Below are 25,556 nucleotides of genomic sequence, written 5' to 3' on the forward strand. Positions count from 1 at the left end.
CCTTGCTTGCAATCAGCCTGCACAGTCTTATCAGCCTTCCTGAATTCTTCTGAGTGTGACTGTTCATGTCTGTTTTAATATCAGATGGACTCCAAGAGGGCAGCAGCTAAGGGTGCAAGAAAGAGAATCCCATTCAAGATGGCGAGATTATCCAAATGGAATCTTCAGTGCTGCCTTCCTAGGGGCCAGACGGTTCCAGGCTGGGTGGATCCACCCCAACTTCCATCAGCTTCGGTCATGGCAGAGGGCACTCAAACCGGGAAAGAAGTCTGTGGATGCAGGAAGTGGTTGCAACTTCCTTGCTCAGAGGAGGGAGAGGGATAGTGGGCAGCATTGCTCAGAAGCTGGTGATGCTGGCCAGGAAGGGGGCTCTAGCGGTCTTGGGGTTCATTAAATAACAAACCAGTGAATGAGAAGGGAATAAAATGTTAATAAAACAAACCAAAGAGCCTCTCTGGTGAACTGAGCACACCCATGCGCCTCGGTGTGTCCTATGCTTCCCCCACCCCGCCTCCAGGGCACATCTCCAAATTCCTATGTTCCTAATACTGTCCTTTAGGAGGGAGTGTCTCTAAATTATAATCTTCTACCAATATATCTCTACAGGGGCATGGTCTGGCACTGAGCTTTTTCAGGACCCCCCTGCAGTGGCTTCCCCCTGAAGAAGTCCTATGGAGTTAGAGGGGCCCCTCCCGAGTGGAAACGTAAGGTAATAGTGGGAAGGGTGCAGGGAGCCATGTGGTGCAGAAGGTGCCGTCAATTGTTGGCGAATCGGGCCCATTGTACGTAGCCTTCAGGTGATCCCTTCCCAAACATAGCAGCTGTAACCGCTGATGAACTCTCCTCGGCGGCACTGTCCAATTGAGGGAGTGAGGCTCCAGTCCTGTGGCTTAGTGGCAGCGCTGTGTGTAGTCGAGTGTCGAGTGCCTTGGCCGCTCCCTTCCCAAGCTGGCAGAGTCGGGAGCATTGTGGGAGTGGGTCTTGGTGTGCTGCACTGCTCAACAGTCATCCCACTAGCCAGTGACGGAGCAGTGCTGATGGGCAAGGGGGGAGCCCCATCTAGCATGTTCCACCTGCACACGCGAGGCAGCTGTGCTGGGCCCAGGAGTTCGGAGTGAACCCAGAGACAAATATCAGAGGGCTCCTCAGTCTGAGGGACTGACTGTGCAAGGTGTGGAGTGCAGCTCCTTCTCTTTCTCCAGTGGCCGTTTCCCTACAGCAGCTGTTGAGTTGAATTCAGATTCTGGATGTTCGTGGCTGGGGGTTTGGAGGCAAAGGGAGCAGTCTCCCTCTTCCTGGGCACCTGCAGAGAAGAGACCCAGCGTGCTGAGCACAAGCAGCGAGGGTTAGCACTGCGAGTAGGGCTGTCCAGCCAAAGGACATGGGGGATGTAGGACCGTGGCCGTGCTCCTTCCACCCATGCTGGTGGGTCAGGGTGGGAAGGAGGAAGCGCATGCTGCACCTCCAAAGAGCAGTGTGGCTCTGGGAGCAGCTGCTGGTGTGGTCCCCCTCGCCCCTTGGAGCAGGGCTAGGTAGGAAAAGCCTCAGGAGAGCCCTTAGCATGTGAAAAAGGCAAGGCTCTTATGGCAATGATAATATGGCCCTTGTGCAGCCTGTCCTGGGTTCCCAGCTCTGCCACTGACTTACTGAGTCTTAGGCCAGCCTTCCCTGATTTCCCCTGGGACTGAATAATCAGGACTCTGCTTGAAGTCTGGGGCAGCTGCGTGGGCTCAGTGCCTCTGAAAATCAGGCCCATGGAAACAGGCACACAGAGACACAGGCCCACTTGTTCAAAAGGGGTCTCTAATTGTGGGTGTCTCAATTTTCAGGGGCAAGGATTGAGACCCTAAAGCCACCCAGTTATTGTACGTTTGCTGGCATTAAACGATACCTTATACCTTGATAGCCCCAAGGAAATCCACATGAGCAAGGGGTCGGATATACTCTCACTGCCTCAGTTCCCACACTTGTGCTTGTCTGTTGTATTCCCGGGTCTTGCAGCTCACACTCCTACGCACACCCAGAGTGTGCAAGGTGGAGGCTGGCTGGCTCTATTGAGAGATGCTTGCAAGGATGAACAAATCTCTCCTGACTGAAGAGCCAGTCTGATCCCTCGTAAGGCCTGTCTCTGCTGGGGGCAACATCTGACCTGAAAGGATCAGACAAAGATCTGTACTCTACACAGCACTGAGAATGGTTTACAAGTGCTAGTGAAAAGGGGAGGGCAGAATTATCCTGAGTTTAGAGCAGGGGTCAAAAATCAGGACTCATTTGTTCCTAGCATGTCACCCCAGAAATGTTCAGAACCAAAAAACTGAAAAATGTTCAGTTTTTTATTTTTTTTTCAAGGAAAACATGAACTTTTTTTGAGGAAAATTTTCAGTGAATGCCGAACCATTTTCATTTTTGTCTACTTTAAAAAAAAAAAAAACTCAATATTTTTTCATCTGGCTCGAGTCTGTTCCTGTCTTGCTTCTTCATCTTCCCTCCATCCCGCTGTCTCGCCATATTGCCAACTCCAAATGTTAAAAAATCATGAGTCAGACTAACCAAAAATCATGAGATTGGCTTTAGAGATTATGTAAAAATAAAAGACTTGGTGTTCTTTTTATTTGTCTTCTGCTTTTTGAGCCTTTAGGGTACACTGGGGTCACATTCTCCACAGCCACGAGGGCTAGAAATTTACTTTTTCTTTAAGAATGAAGGCTGAAATCATCATATACCCACTTGACTCCAGGAGCTGGGGCTTTAAGGAAAACAATAATTATCATGAGACTCATGATAAAATCATGAGAGTTGGCAACATTGCTCTCGCTTACTGTCTAGATTAAAGCTTGCAGGTCCTGGAAGCTGTGACACTGTGAAGCTGACTCTGTTCTGGTCACATGTGTCCCAGACTGTAACACTAGGGACCCATACATACTGCAGTCTCAGATCTCTCTGCCTGACACCTGATCCTGGAGGTGCTGCTGGCAACACGGCACGGGGCATCCAGGATGAGACAGGGTGGAAAACAGCTGGTTGGAACATTGCCAGTGAAATGAAATTTTACCACAAGATGTTGTTTCATCGAAGGCTAAGCGTTGTCCAGAGATGCTAGAGAGACAAGGTGGGTGAGGTAATATCTTCTAGTGAACCAACTTCTGTTGGTGAGATAAAAGATATTACCTTGCCCACCTTGTCTCTCTAGTATCCTGGGACTGACACGGCTACATCTACACTGCATGTGTCCAGAGATGTATCAGTTTCAACAAAGTTTCTGGTAAAAAAGACTCTGATGCGGCATGGCTGGGCGGTTAAAACCCCTGACCTGGGATGTGGGAGACCTAAGCAGAGTTTTCCACCCCAGATCATTCTAAATCAGGCAGAGCAGGGACTTGAATGTGGGTGTCCCACAGGCCAGTGCCTGGTTCAACAAGCTACACGCCCTGAATCGAAAAGGTCAGGTTTTGATCTTAACATGGACGCTAGGAAGTATTGGCTCAGCACTGCCTATTGACTGGGGAAGGAGACTGCGTCTCCAGGAGTGCTCCCTTCTCTTGCATAACTTCCATCGCTTTGATTTTTTTCAGGTCCAGATATGTTCTGTGATTTTAATGGCAAGAAGTACGGTCCAGGAGAGAGCTGGCATCCCTACTTGGAACCTCAGGGGCTGATGTACTGCATCCGCTGCACCTGTTTGGAGGTATATCTTCACAGTCTAAGCTGTCATGTGAGAACAGGTGTCAATGGAGCTGTTACCAGACTTGTCTGTAGCGTGCTGCTGCACATTAGCACTGCTTCGGAGGCCTTTAATCAATCCACTTATGGTGACAAAACTTTAGCAATGAGAAGGATCTTGCAGTTGCCTTAAAAGGGACCAGATGGTGAATTAGCCTCGTCCCTTTTGGAAACTCATTCCACAACTGAATCGACTAGATGCAGCCGCTTTATCTCTGGCTCTCACATGCTTCGTAAACTGCATTATCCCAGAGGCATGAAGCCAGGTTGGTGGGTTAGGGGTGGAGTTATGGTCACGGATGTAGGGGGTCCTGACCCATTGATGGCTTTAATGTTGAGGGAGAGGGTCCTGGACTAGCAATGGAAGTGGACAGGGAGCTATTGGAGGGACTGGTGCACAGGGGGAGATGGCCTTCCAGCAGCCCGTCTTGCTGAAGAGACTAGCTGCATACTGTGCTAGCTGGAGCTTCTGCATTTTCTCCCATGTTCACTCCTCCTAGATGCAGGGAGGAGCCGTTAATCCAGTCTAGAGTGACAAACACATGGGTCCTTGGGGCCAGGGCCAGGTGCAAAGGATGATATTCCCCAAAGAAGACTGAGGCTCTATTGTGCTAGGCATCGCCCAAACACATATTAGAGGGAGTCCCGTAAACCCGACAGTCCAAACAGACAAACGGTGAGAGGGGAAGCAGTGTCACAGAGATGGGAAGTGCCTTGCCCAAGGTCACTGGCAGAGGAGGTAGGAATAGATCTCAGGTTTCCTGAGTCCCAGAGTGTTAGGACCCCCCAGTCCTTTCAGTTCTTACTTCACTGACAGAAGCAGAAGTCCAGAGTCCAGCAGCAGGCAATACGACAGGTTTATTGGGATCTTTTCAAGCAAGCATCCACTAGGACTCCGCAGTCATTTACACCAATAAATATTCCCCCACTTCCTGGACCAGATAGGGGCCGCTCCCTTGGGGAGCTGGGAATGGATGGTGGTGTCCTGGAATCCGGTACATCACTCGATCTCCCACTGTGCTCACCAGGCAGGTCATATCATGCTTTGACCTTTGCTGCTCCTTGCTCATCTCGCCAGGCCACTGCCTGTAGTACTTGTCTTACTTGTCCCACTCTTGTGTTAGGGTGTGTGTGCTGACCTCCCCAGGGACTGGGGTAAGTAGGTTTTCCCACCGTTCCATGGGCCTTCCCATGAGAGCCTCATATGGAGAGAATCCCACGCCCTTTGATTCCTGGGCCCTTATTCTCATTAAGACAAAGGGCAGTAACTGTAACCAGTTTTTTCCCCACATCTCCACCCCGTTTCTCCGTTCACTTTTGATAATACGGTTCATGTGTTCCACCTGCCCCGCAGCCTGTGGGTGATAAGCAATATGGAACAATTGTGTGATTCCGGTGAGGGCTGATAGCTCCCCCAACAGATCTGACCGGAACGCAGCTCCTTGGTCCGAGTCAATCACCTTCGGGACCCCCCAACGAGTGAATACCTCGTTTACCAGTTTTTCAGCAGTTACCCAGGCAGTTTGATGCCTTGTGGGAAACGCCTCCACCCACCTGCTGAAAGCATTTCCCCTTTGATCTGGTGATAAGGGTCCTGTGTAGTCAATTTGTATTCTTTCCCAAGGTCCCCTTGGGGCTTACCTCATTAAGACTCCCCATAGCACCTTGTGAGGTAGATTGTGCCTAGCGCAATCTAAACATCGTTCCTGGTGTGACTTTAAGTCGGCTGCCATTCCTGGCCACCAGCACAACCTTTACAAAGTTCCCAATGCTCCTCAAACCCAGGGTGTCCCCCTGCCAAGCTCCCATGCATCCAGCTTAGGAAAGCCCCCCGGCTTCCCTGAGGGCACAGCTTTACTGGTCCCTCGGCTGTTAAGACACACCAAATTCCTTCCCTTAGTTCCACTTTTGGCACATATTTCTCCCTGAGTTTTGTGCTGCCTTTCAGTCCTGAGTCAGATTCCTGCAATTCCTAAATTCGCCCTCCCCGATCTGTGTCCCACCCCACTTCTTGTTAACACTGCTACAGGCCCACTCTGCTGTGGTTCCCATGGCCATGGGGGTACCTCTGTTGCAGCCCGCTTTGCCTCTGCATCAGGCAGCTTATTCCCTTTGCTTAAGGGCCCTGCCTTCTTGTGTGCCTTTACCACAATGATTTGTGTAAAACGGTGACTGAGCTCCCCCACCCGTTTCCACCAGTTAGCATGCTTGATCGTGGAGCTGTCTGTTGCCCTGAAGTGATTCTCTGCCCACCATCTCTGCATCAGTGGGGCCCCACGAAATACATGATCTGGCTCAAACTTGGGATCTACTTCATTTAAAACTGTCCGCAAGGCTGCCAGGTCTGCCACCTGAGCTGACCTTGCTTCTAGTGAGAAACCAGTGGTGCTGACTGTCTCGGTTCCTGATTCCCATAACAGCTGAGCCTGCAGTTTTTTGCACCCCCAATACATACAACTTCCATCCAAAAACCATACCAGTGCTCCCCCCTTTGCCTGATTGGGGTTAGCTGGTGTTGGGTTTTACCTGGGTTGGCTTCACATTGGTGTGGGGTACTGGCCAGGTGTAATCCGGCTATCCAGACTACAGGTTCCTTCAATACTTCTGCTTTAATGTTTTCAGCTTGTAAAGCTAGCAACCATTTTGCAATACACTGTCCACTCACCTGTCCCTGTAAAATAGTGTGCATGTTTAACAGCCGGGAGGGGTCATGATGGGACTGGACTATTACCATCTGCATACCCGTGAGGGATTTGAATTTCCCCCAGGAGGTACATAATAGCACCTTCTCACACCACCCATACTTAAGTTCCACAGCACTCAAAAGTTGGGAGGCAAAGGTCACAGGTCGGTCCTCTGCCCCATAACTCTGTGTTAAAGCACACCCAATGGTGGTGTCAGATACCAAGGGGTACAGGTAAAAGGGTTTCTCCCCATCTGGGGATGCCAGTACTGGAGCATTGGCCAGGTGCTCCTTTAGTACCCTCCGTGCCTCAGTGCACTCTTCCAACCACTCCCAAGTTGAGGCTCGGGTTAGGTTGGACAGAGGCCGGGCTATTTCTGCATAATTGGCCACAAAATCCCTGCAAAATCCAGTAGATCACCCTTGTCTGTCCCATCTGAGCCTTTTTCCCATTGACTTTTAACCCCACTTTCGCCGAAGCCTGCAGAACTCGTTCGGTTAGTTCCCTGTCTTCCTCCTCTGTCCCTGACATTAGCCATAGGTCGTCCACATTGTATGCGCCTTGCTGAATCCATCCCCTCCAGAGCTTGTTTCATGTCTCTGTGGAAGACTGAAGGGGAATCCCGGTGTCCCTGGGGAAGGACTGTCCAACAGTATTCTCTGCCCTCCCATGTGAATGCAGTTTTATACTGACATGAGGTAGTGGTGGAGACCAAAACCCATTAGCTATGTCCAAAATAGTGAAAACCCGGAATTGGGGTCCAATATGGGCCAACATTTCAGAGGATGCTGCCACCACTGAGGCGGGGGAATTGGCCAGAGCATCCAGTGCCCTGTAACCAACAGTCAAGCGCCAGGTGCCGCTCGGCTTTCTTACCGGCCACACAGCAGCATTACAAGGGGATGCAACGGCTCTAATCAGTCCCCTCTGTTCCAATTCCCCAGCCGTTGCCCCTATTTCTGCCAATGCCCCCCAGGGAATAGGATACTGTGTCTGTGGGGGAGGATCCCCCCCTCTAGCAATACCTCCATACTGCCCCTATCCCAATCCAAACTATCCCTAGCCCACACAGGGATGTGTTCCCACCCTGCTGGAGGTGGTGGGAGGGCATATGTTGCTTTAATGGTCATAGTGGCTATCCCCATAGGAATTGTATAGCCCTGTCCATCCTGCGTCTGTCCCCACAGACATACCCAGTTAGCCAAATCCAGTACAAGTCCCAGCTTATGTAAATCTCCTGCCCCCAGCAAATTGAGCATCTTATTACAGCCCCACATAATTTCCCCTTCTCCCCAGGTTCCTTTAATCCATCCCCGCTTCACTGCTAATTGCGTCTCCCCTCCTGTTGCCCTTCCAATTGTCACAGTTCCTTCTGTGGGTCTCCCCTGCCCCCATGTGGTTAAGCTGATGGCTGCTCCAGTGTCTACCAAAAAATCCCTCATAGGACTCCCTGGAGCATGGGGCAACCGGATGCGTCCCGTCCCAAACTGAGGATATGGACAGGACGCCTCCCAGGACGCCCCTAAGTCATGGCACCCACCACTGTCCCTCCCACTGGTTCGGAGGCGAGCCGGGGGTCCTGGCACCAAAAACACTCCTGTCTTTTAGCAAAATTATGGGCCTGGCATTTCAGGCAGTCCCAGTCCCCTGGCCTCCGGGGCAACTTCCCTTCTGGTCTGGTGACATCCTGCGTGGCCAATCTAGCCTGAAGCCTCTGTATTTCCTGTTCTATTGCTGTCCCCTTGTCTTTGACTGTCCCCAAAGCCACAGCCTCTCCCTCTATGTTCTCCCCTCCGAGCTGACCCACCCCTTTCCACCCTGTACTGTCCGTCCAGGATAATAACATGGATTGGTTCCCCCCGCTGACGCATCTGCCTCTGCACATCCGCTGGTCCAGAAACTGGGGTAGAAACAGGTTCAGGGTGCTGCAGCCGCAAGTGGTCCCACAAACTGTGGGTCGCTCAATTCTAGCCATTTTTCCAGCAGCTCTACACCCACACTGGGTCCCATCCTTCCCTCCTGGGGCATCACCCACGGGTCCCCCAGGGGATCTTCCAAATACTGTGCCCATGCCTGTATGCGATTGAGGGTACCCTGCCCTGTCTCTCCTGGGATTCTCCTCACTTTATCCATCCCAGCACAATGAGAGTACATCCCAAACAATTGTTTTGCCACCTGTCTCGGGGTCAGAAATGTGTTTGCCAGCCCTGCCACATCAATTCCCAAGGTACCCCATCCCAAAAGACTATGCCATATAATCACCTGGTCCTCATGAGTTAGACCCTCCATTTCCCTGCCCACCGCCACTAGCCACAGCACAAACTGATCCCAGTCATCTCCAGGCACCTTCCCCAGCCGGCCCAGCCATGCCTCCCGGTCCTTCAGGGACAAGGGGCGGATTTCCACCTGTTCTATTACTTGCGGGACCTGGTTCCCGCAACCCACAACAGGGGGTACTATTCTCACCTCCTGCAGTTCCTCCTGGGTGGCCTCTCTCAGAGGGGCTGTGACTGTGGATTGCCGGCTTACAACATACACTGGCAGTGGAGGGTATATTGTTTTCTCGGGGCAAAGGGGAGGGGGTATTTCCTTCAGTACCATTGGTGGGACAGATAGTTCAAGGCCCACCCGTCCATTAACCCCATGCTTACATCGATACAGTTCATCCTCTAAGTCTGTTACTCTCCCCACCAGTTCACCCCCTCCTGCCGAATTGCCTCACAAGACTTCTCTGTCCGTGCAGTGTCCCGTGCCTTTAAATCAGCGATTTCTACAGCCAGCACAGATTTCTCCGTTAGAATTCTCTGCTGCTCCACTATCCCCTCCAAAGATTTAATATGCTGGAGGAGTTCAGCTTCTCTTTTTACCCAGTACGCTATCCCAGTGCACAATTCTTGTAACACCATGCCTTTTTTCTGATATTCCTTTCCCTTGGGGTCCCCTACCACCTCCCCCACCTCCTTCTCAATCTCATCCCAGATCAATGCCTGTATCGGGTATGGGTCCTGATTCTTCTGTATCCATCTGTTTAAGAAATCCGTTACCCCAGCTTGTGAGACTCCACAACTCCCATCCCGAGAGCCTGCTATACCTGCAACAAGCGGCTGCTCAGACTTGTTGCTGGGGGACCTACCAGGCTACTACTCACCTGTCCATTGAAGTGTATCCTAGTCATGGCACCAAGATGTTAGGATCCCCGCAGTCCTTTCAGTTCTTAGTTCGCTGACAGAAGCAGAAGTCGAGAATTCAGCAGCAGGCAATATGACAGGTTTATTAGGATCTTTTCAAGCAAGCATCCATTAGGACCCCCTAGTCCTTTATACCAATAAATCTTCCTCCGTACTTCCTGTTTTACTCAGTTTTTATAATGTATACTAACCAATTATTTCTTTAAGAACATTATAAGATGATTCTTTAACCAATCCTAACATAGTGTAACATAATTCTTTAACCAATCATATCCCACCACCTTAACTGATCACACTTAGTTATGCAACAGACAGAAACAATCAAAGAACCAGACAGAAATCATTCAAATAGATAACAGAGAATTGGGTACCATAAAGATAAAACAATAAGGGGTGTAGATTTTACAACCACAACTGTTGATAAGTAATTCTTTTGCCAGACAGAATGCTATCAAACCAAGTTTCCTTTAAACATTCTAGGATCTTTTCTTTATCTGGAGGTGTTAGACTGGATCAGCATCTTAACAGCCTGATATTAGATGTTATGTTGGAACGTGTATATGTGACTGCACACTTCCCAGCTTATGACCGCCACTCCTGCATCTGAGCCAAAGTACAAGGCCTCAGACTGTCACAGTGGGAGAAGGCCTGTGGTTTTGATTCTTTGTTTTATACCCCTATAACCAGCTAAATGATAAAGATATACTTACAAAACTTGGGCCTTTACAGGCAGGCCTGAATATCTATATTCTATGTACTAACACAGAGCAGTGCCCTAGACATAAGGCCACTGATCCTATTGAATCAGATCAACTTAGTGAAGAGTCAAGCAACCCTGAGGCTTTGCATTGTTTTGATGAACAGGAAGATCTGACAGGATTGCCACACAGGGCAGAATGTTTTCAGGCTAGCCGGTCCCTCTAGTAAATGGTTAGACAGCTACATAATCATTGTACTTATCAAGGATCTTACCCTGGTTAGCAGCTCGCAGAGCTACCCAACAGTTAAATACAATGGACCAGATCCTAAGCTGGGGTAACTCAGCCTAGTGTCTTTCACTTCTGGCTCAATACAAAAGGCCAAATAAGGCAGCATCTTCATGAAGTCCTGCAGGGGAGGGATTTTCATCACTGAACAGTCCTATTCTCTCTCCCTGCAAACAGAATGTAAACGTGAGCTGTTACCAAATCCAGTGCCCGACTCTGCGTTGTGTAAACCTTGTCACTGACCCTCAGCAGTGCTGTCCTCGGTGTGCAGGTAAGTGGATTTCTGGAGCAGAATTTTTAGTTCAACATCTCTGTTTCTATGGGTGCTTCGTTTTTGTAGATGATTCTGCTCTTGGACAGGCAAGGACGTGAGGAAAATAAGAACCACAACAATACTCTACACGTTCTAACGTGGTTATTAACTCCACATATTTATGTTAGGATAGGGTCCAAAAGCCCAGTCGGGAATGGGGTCCCACTGTTCTGGGAGTTGTACAAACTCAAAAGAGATAATGCCCTGGAGCCAGATCATCGACCACTGTCAGTCAGCACGGGATCTGAATGGAGCTGTGCCAGTTCCACGGCCTGAGGGTCTGGCCCACAAAGCCCCCTTTGCACTTCGAGATGTCAAAGCACTTGGCGAAGGTGGGCAAAGGTTGTTATCCCCATTGTACAGATGGGGAAACTGCAGCACAGACTGGCGCCATGCCTCACAGTGAGGCAGAGGGAGGGCTGGAAACAGCTCCTGGATCACACCGTTTTGTGCGGGGAGGCAGGGGGGACACTCCCACCCAAGCCAGGCTGAACTGGGCATGCAGACCCGGGTGCCAATCACCCACATTAACTCTGCAGTGAAGACATTCCCTTAGCCTCTCTGTTCCAGTTTATCCCACTGCAAAACTGAGTTCCTAACACCTACCCACCTCATGGGGGTGCTATGATTACTGTGTGTAAAGAGCTTTCGTGTCCTCAGAGGAACGTCACTGTACATGTGCAAGGTCTTATTATCCCTATTACCTACTGAAACAGGTGCACCGTCGAGACTGTTGTGTGAAAGGACAGAAAAGCATGGGAATCTGAGCCAAAACCCTCAGACCCCGTTGGTTTTTGTCACACCCCCACACACTTATAGCGCTGCGTCATGGCTTGGACGACAAGCTCACATAGGGATGGATATGGGATGTTAAATATCCTCCTTTACACCCCTGCGCAGGCTGCCCAGGGCAGGTGGGCCAGGCCTGGTGCATTGGTGGGGGTAGCGGCGTAATCAAAGCTCCCCCCATTCCCTGCCACTTCTCTGCATTGTGGGGATGAATGTGCGACTAGGGCAGGGCAGCAGCTACTCTCTGCCGGCCGTCTGGCACAAAGGGGAGAAAGGAAAGAAATATGGCTTCCTTATCCACAAGTGCTTCCTGGGATGCTTTTACGATGGGTGAGTCTTTGGCAGGCAGTCTAACGCTAAGATTAACAATAGTCTCACAGAGAGGCAGACCAGACGGTGTTGGTGGGCTCCATTGCAGCCAGAGATGGCCCAGGCCAGACAGGATCCGATGCTGGGGATCTGATAAAAGTGTTCTCTGTTTACATTTCCCCTGGAAGATGCTCCCAGCTTCCCATTATTCAGAGCAGTGTCAGCGAAGTGGATCTGTTTAGCATCAGTGTTTCGGGTCCTGTAAGCGAGGACTGAGACTCAGAGGAGCTGTTGCTGTTCTTCCTCTCCCCATGTAGAGCCGCATACTCCTTCTGGACTCCGGGCGCCTGTGAAGTCTTGCCAGTACAACGGGACAACCTACCAACAAGGGGAGATGTTTACCACGAGCGAACTCTTCCCTTCTCGCCAGCCAAATCAGTGTGTACAGTGCAGCTGCTCTGTAAGCTATTTTTGAATCAAAGGGAGTTTGAGTGCTTTATCTGTCAGGTGTGCATGGGTTTTTAGGGGAGGACATGGTTAGGGAGTGCCAATCTTTGTGTTTTAATCTTAACAATACTACAGCAGTATTACACGTGTCTTAACACTGCAAGTAATCTGACCAGCTGTTCCAGTTCATCTCTGCAAGGGGTACTCCCACGGGGCACGGCAATCATGGCAATATTATTTCCCTGGAGATGATTCTGGTAACCGTCCTCATGTTGAAAAGGGCCTCACTCCATGAGTGGTCCCATTGGCTTCAGTAGGACTAATCGGTGGTGTAAAGTAGTGTATCAGAGTCTGTCCCTTTGGATAGGATTCTGCTCTGACACTGGTGTAAACTGGAAGTCATTCCATTGCAGTAAATGGAGTCACAATGGAATAAAACCTGCATAAATGAGAGGAGAATCTGATCCTTCCCCATTATGTGAGAATGATCAGACTTGATGTCAGACAGGAGTTCTCTGGCTGGATGATGCTTAAGGCTGGATTCTAATCTCTTACATCAGTGTCAATACAGAGTAATCCCAATGACTTCAACTGAGTCTCTCTGGGTTTACAGCACTGTATTGAATCAAGTTCAAGGTCCTGGTCCTTGTCTTCAAGGTGCTCGATGGCCTGGGCCCAGGATATCTAAAAGAGTCTGAAGCTTCAGGATAAAGACTGTGGTTGACAACTGTCTCAATGGAATTTACTACAGTAAGGGTAAAGCTCATCTTTGCAGGAGACAGAACTTTGTCAGGCATTGGTCCGAAACTGTGGGATGAATTCTCCAAGGATCTAAGAGTGATCGTAGACCCCTCAGCACCTTCTGCTTCCCATGCAAGATGCACTTCTTCCACTTGCCTTCTCAAATAAACAGAGAGCAGCGTGGACATTCAAAAAACACCCCCAAAATACCCACAAACAAAACACTGCACCGCATACACAATTCTCCAAATAGGGAGAGGTTGAGAACGAGTCACACGTGACACGTTGGTCACGTCACTTAATGCATGACTGGAAGGTGATCAGATACTACAGAGATGAGGGAGAGAGAAGAATCTAGATAGAACAGAATAGAAATAGAATAGTAACCAAGATCAGAATTGAGCATGAAGCTATGAAGACTGTATGAGGACTAGATTTTAGCCACCCTGCTTACACCGAGTATTTCCTTCCACAAGCAGTCACCATTGATTTCAGTGGGACTACTCGTGGAGTACGGTGCCGCTCAGAGTGAGTAAGGAGGGCGGGACTTTTCATCTGGGAAGATGAAGGGACCTCCAAAAACTGAATCTTAGAGCCAACTTGGTGGCTTCTGACCACACTCTGAATAAATAATGGCTTCCTAGAAGATGCAAAAGATCCACCCTGCTACCAGTGCAAGATTGCTCCCTACTGTCCATTTTCTAGGGCCTTGTCCATCTAGTTGCAAACATCCAAAGTTAAGACCAGCAGAGGGGATGGCTTGGAAATGCCCATTGGAGTTCACCCCAGATACCTGGCTGGGAAAGAAGCAACCCTGCACAGCTGGAAGCACCTGGAAGAGGAGGCTTGGCCGTATACCAACACCCAGCAAACTTTCCCTCATACCCCCACCAGGTCTGAGATTGAAGCCATGCTCCTCCACCATTTTGCAACATGGCTCCTGTGTGTTTAGAAGTCCACTGAAGCCATTATATTACTACACTAAGGTGCAGGTTTCAGCCAGAAACAAGTTCTGAAGCCCAGAGCAGCCCTGCATACATTAGTAAGTTACATTGCTTCCCAGGCCAGGGCATCCCTTTGAGCCGTCAGCTCGAGACCATTGATGGCAGGAAATCCAGCAAGGGGCTGCATCTTGCGCTTTCAAGACAGATTTTGTAATGAGCTACTGTGATTCTCCTCTATTGGTGACCCCAGTGTTGTGGGTTTTATGACCCTCTGTCATTATGAGGCATTGATTGTGATCATCTCTGTCATCAGAGACATTCTTAGGTGCTTTATATGGTCTCTGTTTAGCTGCTGAGAAGCAAATCATTGCTAGTGGATCATCTTGTCTTTCACTAGTTTGCCAGCATTGCCAGTGGCCATATGATGAATGTTTCTCTTCCTGAAAGCCCAGCAGCAGACTCAGACAGGGACTTGGCCCGACTCTGCCACAGCATCTTGCCCTGCCTTTGCAACAGATAGTGTTAACAGCCTGTTGAAAACCGTGTCCCAACTCCTGTTTGCTTTTCGAACCCTTTACTAGACTGGCGAGTGCACAGTTTGTCCATTGTGAGGGCCAAAGATGGATGTCTAATGTGTAATGACTCCAGGGCGTGAGATGCCAGTAAACTGAGTGTCTGAGGATAGATTGAGTGGCTTCTTCTCGTCTTTCCCATTTTTCTGGGAGTAGAACATAAAACTGCAGAGCAACGATCACTCTAAACTTGGAAGGCGTATGGTAACATTCCAAGCATCAATAACCTCTCTCTGCATGTCCCAAAGCCATAAAAAGGAGAGTTCTGTACAGAGATTGCTTTCATTCCATTTATTATATAAAGATATTAAAGGGGGCCAGACGGCTCATGGGGTTGTAATGGGGTGTGGAGCCTTTCAGCTCCAGATCAAGTTCAGCATGAGCGTGTCCAGAAGTCATTACTACATGAAGGCTCTTGGGAAGACTCTGTGGAACGAATTATTGGTCTCAGACCAATTCCTAATGGATGGGTATCCGCATCGCAATGGACAGTAGCACTCTTGATGGCCGTGTCTGTGGAGAAGCCAAGGATTGAATGAGCTATGGACAGTGAGCTCTGCTTTCGCTCCTAGCGGTGGCCATTCCATGGTGAACGATATTAGTGGGGATGGTAAGCTAGCGCTAGTACTGCCTGTACTGTTGCTGCTCTGTAGATAAATAGAAGGTGCCTAGTCTTCATGACTGTCAATTTCACATCAATCAACTGCATGGAAGTCACTCAAAAATTAATTTGAAAAAATACGAGGGCTTGATTTGTTGTCATCTTGCATCATGTGTAGTCATTACCCCTGCGCCAAGAGAGCCAGATCCTTGGTCTTCACTAAGGTACCTTACACTTAAACTGGCTTACTCAATATGAGTAAGGATGGCAAAATTTGACACTGATGGGTTTAGTTCTTCTCATATTTACACCAATTTTATACCAGTGTAACGCCTGATTGATGCCATGCTGATGAAAGGAGAACTAGAAAGGAGAACAAAGGTTGTGTATATATTTGTGTGTGTGAAATATATACATATGGGGAGAGATGCTTCTGTCAACAATTATATATCGCCAAAGCGTTTGGTTTTACTGTCTCATCTGTTTTATGTGACACAGCTGATCAAGAACTCCTAGGTTTGTACATACTTGCTGGATGTGTTGGATTGCTTTTTGCTGGTTTTCTGTTTATTCAGTGGTAGAATGTCTTGGACACTAAGGGGAAAATAAAAGGTTCACAATGAAGCCAGACAGCGGTAGACTTGTGATTGGTCGTGTCTAATGTTGCCAGTTGCTGAAACAGCTGCATGAACAGCTGGTCTGAGAGCAGCATTTGGCTCAAGACTGTCTTTGCTGACTGGAGTTGTAGCTGTGTCAGTCCCAGGATATTAGAGGGATAAGGTGGGTGAGGTAATATATTTTATTGGACCAACTTCTGTGAGAGAGACACTCTTTTGAGACACATAGAACTCTTCTTCAGGTCTGGGAAAGGTACTCCCAGCCTCACAGCTAAATGCAAGGTGGAACAGATTGCTTAGGATAAGTAGTTAGCACATATTCTAAGGCACCATTCAAGGTGAAGTGGCCCATTAACACCTCTGCAGTCATAGGACAGAAAGAGGGGGTCAGTGGGTTACAGATTGTTGTGATAAACTATAAATTCAGCATAAATTCATAAGTCTGCTGGACACAAAAAATCAAGGACTGAACAGAGACACTGGTTTTATGGCTAATTAAAACAACCTGTAGACCACCAGCCCCCTCTTTTTGTCTTATGACTGCAGAGGTGTTATTGGGCCATGCTACCTTGAATTGTCCCTTAGAATATGTGCTAACTACTTATGCTAAACAATATGTTCCAGTAGTTAATCCACCTCTCCGAAAGGCAATAGCTCCCACCGACATAGTGCTGACTATGTAGAGGGTTAAGTTGGTATAATTATTTCACTCAGGGATGTGGATTTTTCACATCTCTGAGCAAAGTAGTTATACCAATATAGGTCTGTAGTGTAGACCAGACATGTGGCTAGAAAGCTTGTCTTTCCCACCAACAGAAGTTGGTCCAATAAAAGATATTATCTCACCCACCTTGTCTTTGCTGAGGCCTGTTCTACACTACAGAGTTAGGTGGATGTAAATTGACACTACACCGACATAATAACTCCACCTCTGTGAGAGGTATAGCACTCATGTCAGTGTAGTTAGGTTCATGCAGTGTCAGTGTAGACACCAGGCAGCGGGGCTCTGGCTGTCAATGCCCCACAATTCTCCACACTGACAGGCAGTGCATGCACTCCTGGTGAGGACGTGCACTGCCAAAAAAGGAGCCAGTGTGGACAAACAAAATCGATTTAATTACTGCAGTGGCTATACGTCAACGTAACTTAAATCATAGACATGCCCCGAGTGGTTCAGTTAAGATCCATTGATTCACAAGACTTGCTTCCTTCTTATCCTCATTCACCTATATACAAAACCCTTGTCTTTTCTCATCTGGCAGTGGAAGAAGCTATCAAAAGACCTTGTGGAATTACCTTATCTAGAGACATTCACAGTTTGTTTAACTATCCTCAGTTGGGACGCTATCAGTACAATGAAAAATATCTCTGACCCAATGCAAGGGGGAGAGGTCCCTTACAACACTGATATCTATGCGGCCTGGATGGTGTAAGAGCCTTATAACATCACTCTCCGATTTCTAACTTGCATGCTGCATCACGGGCCAAATTCAACTCTGGGGCATTTGATGTGACTCCATTGTCTGAAGTGGACTTGTGTTTGCTTGCCCCAAGGCTGAATAGAGCTCGTTATTCAGATTTATCCATAGAGCACTGACATTTTACAGACTACCTTCCTACCGATATCAAGCATTGGTGGGCTTAAACCACAAAATTCATCTCTGGATCCAGATCACAAATTGTTGGAAGTGCTTGGTTCTGTGGGTTTGAGTTGACCCAGGATAGAGATAGAGCAGAGCTGTGAAAGTTGGATCCAGATCTGGATTCAGATTCCTAACCCCATTGCCCATCTGGCTTCCCCACAGATTTGGGGGTGAATGGATATGGCTGGCTGTGATGATGGTTTAACATGATTGTTGCTAGCAGGATTCTAGCATGGTTTCCCGAGTCCACTGGGCAGAGATTGTTTTCTCCTGAGAATCATGCTAATCAAAACTGGCTATAATCGATTCCCTTCTTAATCCACAATGCAGATTTCATAGCATAATTTTCAAACCCAAGATCTGCCACGCTCATCAGACAAATATACTAGGACCCTGCTAGTGAGATCTGTTATACAGCCAGAATGATGGCAGTTGTTTATGTGATGGCAGCACTAGCAGTGCACGAGGCACTGTTCATGCATTGCAGAAGATCAACACAGTCCCTACCGCAAGAGTTTACAATCTCTGAAGTCAGTGGTGTGCTATCCGTTTACACCAGCTGAGAATCTGGTCCATTTTACAGATGGGGAAACCAAGGCACACAAAGGAAAGCAACTTGCCCAAGGTCACCCAGCAGGCCAACAGCAGAGCTGGGAATAGAATGCTTGTATTCTGAGTCCCAGGCCAATGCTCCATCCACTAGGCCACATAGATTGAAGCTGAAATGGGGTAATTGCAAATTGCACAACAACTGCCTTTATTGCTATAGTAAATAGAGGGCCCTATCAATCCATCCATTTTTAAGAACGTCCCACTGAAATCAAATAGTGAAATCTGCTTAAAATTCAATGGCACAATTTGGCCCCTGGCTATTAAACACTAAAGATCATTGTACTTGTCAGGACATTGCTAATGCGGATGATGCATCGGGTATTTTTGTGCTTCCTAGGAAGGCCAGATTTACTGCGGCTTGGTGACCTGCCCTGATCTGTTGTGCTCTTCTCCTCTAACTGTGCCAGACTCCTGCTGCCAAGTTTGCCAAGGTAACATGGGAACCAGTTCCTGCTGCTGAGTGAGGTCTGCTGTCAGGTCGGTGGATGGGAATTGCAGTCCTGGCCATTAGCCAGGAGGGGAAATGTCGAGCTAGTTAAATGACTGTGAAAATCCATGTTGTCAATTGCACAAATCTCTGCCTCCGTGTCACCAGCAATGGTAAGAGAGCCTGAAGCATAAAACCCTATTGGGCAAATTCTTTGTTCCAGCAGTGCCCCTCCGCTGTGTAGTTGTGTGTAATGTAAGTACAATCCATGTTCTGGCCTGAGTTGTACTCCTTGTTTTACGGGCACTGTTATATTGTGTTAGTGACATGAAATTCTCAGGGACAGTTAATCTGAAGTTCATTTATTAGACTGGGGAGAGGCTGTTTCGATAGTGGCAGTAAGGCAGGCTATGACTGTTGTCATTGCTCTGATAAACTGGTGAAAATGCTTCAATGGCATAATCATTCAGGGGCTAACAACACTACGAGGTAATTAAGAACCTCAACAGCTTTTTATGTTTGATTCTCCTCTCATGTGATTCTTCCTGGCGTAGCTCTATTGACTTTAGTGTCATCCATCTAGATTTACACCAGGATGAGTGGGAGGACCATCAAACCCTGTATTTATATGTAAAATTCAGAGTAGGGAATCAGGCCAGCAGTTTCACATCATGCTGTTGCCTTATACTAAAATGATAAACAGTTAGAGGCCCAAATTTTGCTCTGTTACACCACGGTAAATCTGGAGTAACGCCACAGAAGTCAATGGAGTTGCTCTAAATTTAGAGCAGTCTAACTGCAAGCTGAAATTGGCAGAAATGTTGCCAGTAGCCACAAGAAATGGTGTGAGACAAGCAGGGTTTTAAATAGAATGCCACCTTGCCCTTTTTATGTGTAATTATTGGGGTTGCCCTGTACCCCAAATTCTTAAGGTGCCAGTAGCATGCCCAGTGTATCGTGCCTTGGAGGCAAGCATTATAGGTGCTTCAGCAGCTAGGCCATGTAGACACTAGTCCTGGGGTCCCCATAACCACTCAGACACACGGCTAAGGGAAAGGTTTCTGGTAGGGCAGGCCGGGAAGGGACAAGGTTGCAGATACCCTAGGTGCGGAGGTTTAAACAGTGTGAGCAATAGTGCTCCTGTTTGGGTCCCTGGGCCAATCCAGATGAGAGGCAGGGGCCTTCAGGCCTGGTGGCTGGGAACTCCTTTCCCATCCAGTCTCTATTCAAGCAAATAAGCATTTGTGGGTTTCCAAGCCAGGTTCAGTCCGTGTCTCTCATTACAGCCCCTTTGCACTAGCTCCCAGCCCAGCTGCTGCTGCTCCCGTATAAGCCCCACCCAGACCTGCACCCAGCTGTGATGTCTGGCAGTCACAGCCTGTTCCATATGCGGCTCTGTCCTCACTTCCTGCGGTCTCTCTCCAGCTCCCTGCTGCCATGCAGCTGCCACTCCCAAAGAGAGCGGAGCCTGACCACTTTCTACCTCAGGACCTTTCCCATCCCTGGCCAGGGACAAAGCAAGTGCTACGGGGAGAGGGGCTAATGGGAAACATAGTCCCTTCTTAGCCGGGAGGAAGGGGATGTACAGTGGGGAGGGGGCTGATGGGAGCTGCAGTCCCCTGTTTTGCAGATCCATCACACGTGCTTTACCGCACTCCAGTGGGGTTTAAACTAAGGTGACTGTATTTGCAGAATTAAAAACCAGGGGGACGCTTTAGGGGCAACATTCTCTAGGGTTATGGAAAAGCCATGCAGGTGACAAAAGTAAACTTTAAAATAAATCCAGGCTGGCGTCTCTAGGTGTGTCTACACAGCAAAGAAAAACCCACGACTGGCCTGTGCCTACCACCGACTTGGGCTCGCGGGGCTTGAGCTGGGAGGTTGTTTCCTTGGAAGTCTACACAGCAATGAAATAGCTCCACAGCCTAAGTCCTGCGAGCCTGAGTCAGCTGGCATGGCCCAGCTGCAGGTATTTCTTTGCTGTGTAAACTTACCCTCTGTTGCTAGCTTCTGACTTACCTACTGCACATGCTTACTTCTCAGAGGGAGGATATTTTCATTAATTTAGGGCCAGATGTGTGAAACAGCTCAGCACTCAATATGCCCCCAACATGCAGAATGCTTTTGAATATCTGGCCCACTCTGCTCTGAATTTCTCATGAACATTCACTTCAGTCAAGCCTCCTCAAATCTCTCCTTTACCACGAGGCCTATAAAAACCTTGACAACAGCGAGGCTGTCGGTTTGCTGAGATTCAAACTTACCGCACTGACCACATTGTCTCCTTCCCTGGCAGTCTGTCTGTCTCCATCTGTTGTCTCTTGTTATATACTGAGATTGTAAGCTCTTTGGGGGCAGGGACTTCCTTTATTCTGTGTTTGTAAAGAGCCTGGCACAATGGGGTCCTGATCCATGACAAGGGCTCCAAGGACTTACGATAATACAAATAATGAATAATAATCATTTGATAATGTCTAGTGGCAGATGCTGTCCAAGCTGTTCTTTTGCTCAAAGTGTTTGTTGTTGAGCCTTGTTCAGTGTTTCATGAGAAACAAATTCAACTTTATTTTTATTTTTTTTAATTTCAAATCCTGTTCATCACATTGCATACTTGTTCCACTGAACTGTTTGTTCCTAGTAAACACCCAGCAAAATTTGCTCACTATAGCAATACATTTTGAGTCAACTTTTGTAGCTACAGTAGAGCCTCAGAGTTACGAACACCAGAGTTATGAACTGACCAGTCAACCACACACCTCATTTGGAACCAGAAGTACACAATCAGGCAGCCACAAAGTACAAAAAAAAAAAATAAAAAAGATACAGTACAGTACTGTGTTACACATAAACTACTAAAAAAATAAAGGGAAAGCAGCATTTTTCTTTTGCATAGTAGTGTTTCAAAGCTGTATTAAGTTAATGTTCGGTTGTAAACTTTTGAAAGAACAACCATATGTTTTGTTCAGAGTTACGAACATTTCAGAGTGATGAACAATCTCTATTCCCGAGCTGTTCATAACTCTGAGGCTCTACTGTATAAAGAAAAAAATAACAACAAAAGTAATTCCCATCTTAACCTCCTAAGTTTCCTAAGTAATTTCCTAAGTAATTCCCATCTTAACCTCCTAAGTTTCCTGTTGTAACTTTGTGTTTTACAGATGGTTCCTATGAGAAGTCAACGGAAGAGGAGCCCCTGCAGTTAAACAGAGGTGTGGTACGTGATATTTACATTTTAACAGTTAGACCATATCTTCTAAAATAAACTAAATCACCGGTTCATGGAAATCTGTGTATTTGCAACACTTGCCTGTCAGCTGTTTTTCTACCAAAAACCAAACCAAATCCCCAGCAATAACAACAAAAAATTCAGCCCAGGCAGAGACTTTGTACCAAAAAGGGAGACATGTCAGAGACTCTATGAATCATAGAAGATGAAAGGGATCTCAGGAGGTCATCTAGTCCAACCCCCTGCCCAAAGCAGGGACAACCCCAAATAAATCATCCCAGCCAGGGCTTTGTCAAGCCGGGCCTTAAAAACATTTAAGGATGGAGATTTCACCACCTCCCTAGGTAACCCATTGCAGTGTTTCATCACCTTCTTAATGGAAAAGTTTTTCCTAATATCCAACCTAGACCTCCCCCACTGCAATTTGAGACCATTGCTTCTTGTTCTGTCATCGACTACCATTGAGAACAGCCTAGCTTCATCCTCCCTGGAATCTCCCTTCAGGTAGTTGAAGGCCACTTTCAAATCCCCCCTCATTCTTCTCTTCTGCAGGCTAAACAAGCCTAGTTCCCTCAGCCTTTCTTCATAAGTCATGTGCTCCATCCTGCTAATCATTTTCATTGCCCCCTGCTGGACTCTCTTCAGTTTTTCCACATCCTTTCTGTGGTGGGGGGCCCAAAATTGACAACACAATACTCCAAATGTGGCCTCACCAGTGCCAAATATAGGGAAATAATCACTTCCCTAGATCTGCTGGCAATGCTCCTACTAATACAGCTCAATATGTCATTAGCCTTCTTGGCAACAAGGGCACACTCATATCCAGCTTCTTGTCCCCTGGAACTCCCACATCCTTTTCTGCAGAACTGCTGCCTAGCCAGTCGGTCCCCAGTCTATAGCTGTGCATGGGATTCTTCCATTCTAAGTGCAGGACTCTGCACTTTTTCTTGTTGAACCTCATCAGATTTCTTTTGGCCCAATCCTTCAGTTTGTCTAGATCACTCTGTATCCTATCCCTGCCCTCCAGTGTATCTATCACTCCCACCCAGCTTAGAGTCATCTGCAAAATTGCTGAGGGCATAATCCACCCCTTCCTTCAGATCATTAATGAATATATTGAACAAAACCAGCCCCAGAACTGGCCTCTGGGGCACTCCGCTTGATACCGGCTGCCAAGTAGACATCGAGCCGTTGATCACTAACCGTTGAGCCTGATGATCTAGCCAGCTTTCTATACACCTTATTGTCCATTCATCCAACCCATACTTTTTAACTGACTGGCAAGAATACTGTGGGAGACTGTATCAAAAGCTTTGCTGAAGTAAAGGTATATCACATCCACCTCTTTCCCCACATCCACAAAGCCAGTCATCTCTTCATAGAAGGCAATCAGGTTGGTCAGGCATGACTTGCGCTTGGTGAATTCCCGATCACCTTCCTTTCCTCCAAGTGCTTCAAAATGGATTCTTTGAGGACCTGCTCCATGATTTTTCTACGGACTGAGGTGAGGCTGATTGGTCTGTAGTTCCTTGGATCCTCTTTCCCTTTTTTAAAGATGGGCACTATATTTGCCTTTTTCCAATCATCCAGGACCTCCCCTGATCGCCACAAGTTTTCAAAGATAATGGCCAATGGCTCTGCAAACACATCAGTCAAGTCCCTCAGCACCCTCAGATGCATTGCATCCAGCCCCATGGACTTGTGCATGTCCAGCTTTTCTAAATAGTCCTGAACCTGTTCTTTCACCACTGAGGGCTGTTCACCTCCTCCCCATATTGTGCTGCCCAGTGCAGTAGTCTGGGAGCTGACCTTGTCTGTGAAGGCACAGGCAAAAAAAGCATCGAGTACTTCAGCTTTTTCCACATCATCTGTCGCTAGGTTGCCTTCCCCATTCAGTAAGGGGCCCACACTTTCCCTGACCTTCTTGTTACTAACGTACCTGTAGAAACCCTTCTTGTTACTCTTCACGTCCCGTGCTAGCTACAACTCCAATTGTGCTTTAGCCTTCCTGATCTCACTCCTGCATGCTTGAGCACTATTTTTATACTCCTCCCTCGTCATCTGTGAAATCCACTAGAGACTCCATTATGCTATTTATTTTACATGGAAGTTGTTCAGATACTGTGGAGATGGGCGGCAGGATCGAACCATGGAAAAAACAGTGGATTTGTTGCTTCAGAACTGTCTGGAATCCCTTTCTGAATGCAAAGGAGCACAGAGATGATGGACCAGCTTTTGCTCTGCTTACCACTCCTTGCAAACTGTCGGGGTGTGGGTGAGCCTAAGTACATAAGAACGGCCGTAGTGGGTCAGAATAATGATCCATTTAGTGCAGTATTCTGTCTTCTGACAGTGGCCAGTGCCAAGAGATTTAGGGAGACCCAGAGCATGAGGTTGTGTCCCCGATCATCTTGGCTAAAAGCCAGTGATGGACCTATTTTCCAAGGACTTATCTAATTCTTTTTTGAATCCAGTTATACTTTCACTATAAAGTGGGAACAGAGAGGTGTCTGTGGTTGGTAACTGGCAGGGCTGGGAATGGAAGCCAGGTCTCCTGACTCCCAGTTCAGTGCCGTAAGCACTAGACCCCACTGCTGATTTAAAAAAAAAAGTGCTGTCGGCCACTGGCATAGTCACCATTGCTCTGAGCAGGTTTAAATGATATGATGGTTTAAATGCTAGAGCCTTGTCTACATTAGTGCCTCCCATTGTTGCTGCCCTTGGTGGAGTGGCACCAGGATTAGCTACAGAAAACAGCCAAGGGCAAACACAACCTAGTTCCTGTGCAGTGGTAAAAAGTGCTTTGCTCAGAATGCTGGTTTCTCCCCTTGCCCTTTCACAAATGTAGCCCATTCTTCCCAGAGCATGTCTCCAGCATGGCAGCCAGAGCCTGAGCTGGATGGAAGCATGTTTTCCTACTGCCTCACTGGCTAGTCTTTGTATCCACACTACTAGGGAGGAAAAAGTGACCTCCTTGCTCCTTTAGGTTGATTCATGGCTACGTTTAGAGTTGGATGACCAATGCCAGGTTTGCGGGATTAGGTCACTTTCAGCTTCTTGTCCTTACTCTTTCCATAGCCCTGTGGACAGAATGCCAGCATCACGTGTGCAGTCTATAAAACTCCAGAAATAGCCACAAGGAGATCCTTTGTGCTATGTGTCTTGTCCCATTTTTCTCTGGAACCCCATAGTCAGGAGCCAGGTGTTCCCATGAAGTGCAGGAATACCGGTCTTGAGAGAACATCCATTTTTCTGCTGGCCTATGTTGTCCTTGGTGGGGTTGTCCTGATGTAAATGCAGAATATGGCCCATTGTTTAGAAGCCAAGAGTAGTGCTTTGCTCATATCAAGCATGGCATTTGATTTGATGTCCTGTGGGGGTAGGATTGAGTGGCAGGAATCAAGGAAAGGGAGTGAATTTCAGCTCTACCGTTACTGTGAGGGTTACAGTAACACATCCAGGTCCCAGCTGAGATCAAGGCCTCATTGTGCTGGACACTGCACACACACATAGTAAGAGACACAGCCTGCACCAGAGAGCCGGCAATCAAAACAGACAAGACAGAAGGGGAAACAGAGGCACAGAGAAATTAAATGACTTGCTCAAAATCACCCAGCAGCAGAGCCAGGAATAGCACCCAGGTCCCCTGAGCTCCATCCACTAAACCATGCTGCCTCTTTAGATGCTAAACATTTTCTCCTGACAGTAAAGCTGTGTGTGACTTTGAGCTGGCATTT

At 47.8% G+C, this 25,556-nt stretch overlaps 1 protein-coding gene across 1 annotated transcript in view; it reads left to right on the forward strand.

The window, feature by feature from the left end:
* The window catches only part of CHRDL2 (chordin like 2), a 65,074-nt gene that overhangs the window by 20,655 nt on the left and 18,863 nt on the right, over window positions 1-25,556 (forward strand). The window contains exons 2-6 of the mRNA XM_067533201.1: window positions 3,573-3,685; window positions 10,756-10,849; window positions 12,307-12,449; window positions 18,504-18,597; window positions 21,752-21,807. Coding sequence (XP_067389302.1) covers window positions 3,573-3,685; window positions 10,756-10,849; window positions 12,307-12,449; window positions 18,504-18,597; window positions 21,752-21,807 — 500 coding nt within the window. The remainder of the gene's footprint in view (window positions 1-3,572; window positions 3,686-10,755; window positions 10,850-12,306; window positions 12,450-18,503; window positions 18,598-21,751; window positions 21,808-25,556) is intronic.

This window comes from Emydura macquarii, unplaced genomic scaffold, assembly GCF_026122565.2.
Source record: "Emydura macquarii macquarii isolate MOO-44397 ecotype Brisbane River unplaced genomic scaffold, CSIRO-AGI_Emac_v2 contig_3328, whole genome shotgun sequence".
Taxonomy (NCBI): domain Eukaryota; kingdom Metazoa; phylum Chordata; order Testudines; family Chelidae; genus Emydura; species Emydura macquarii.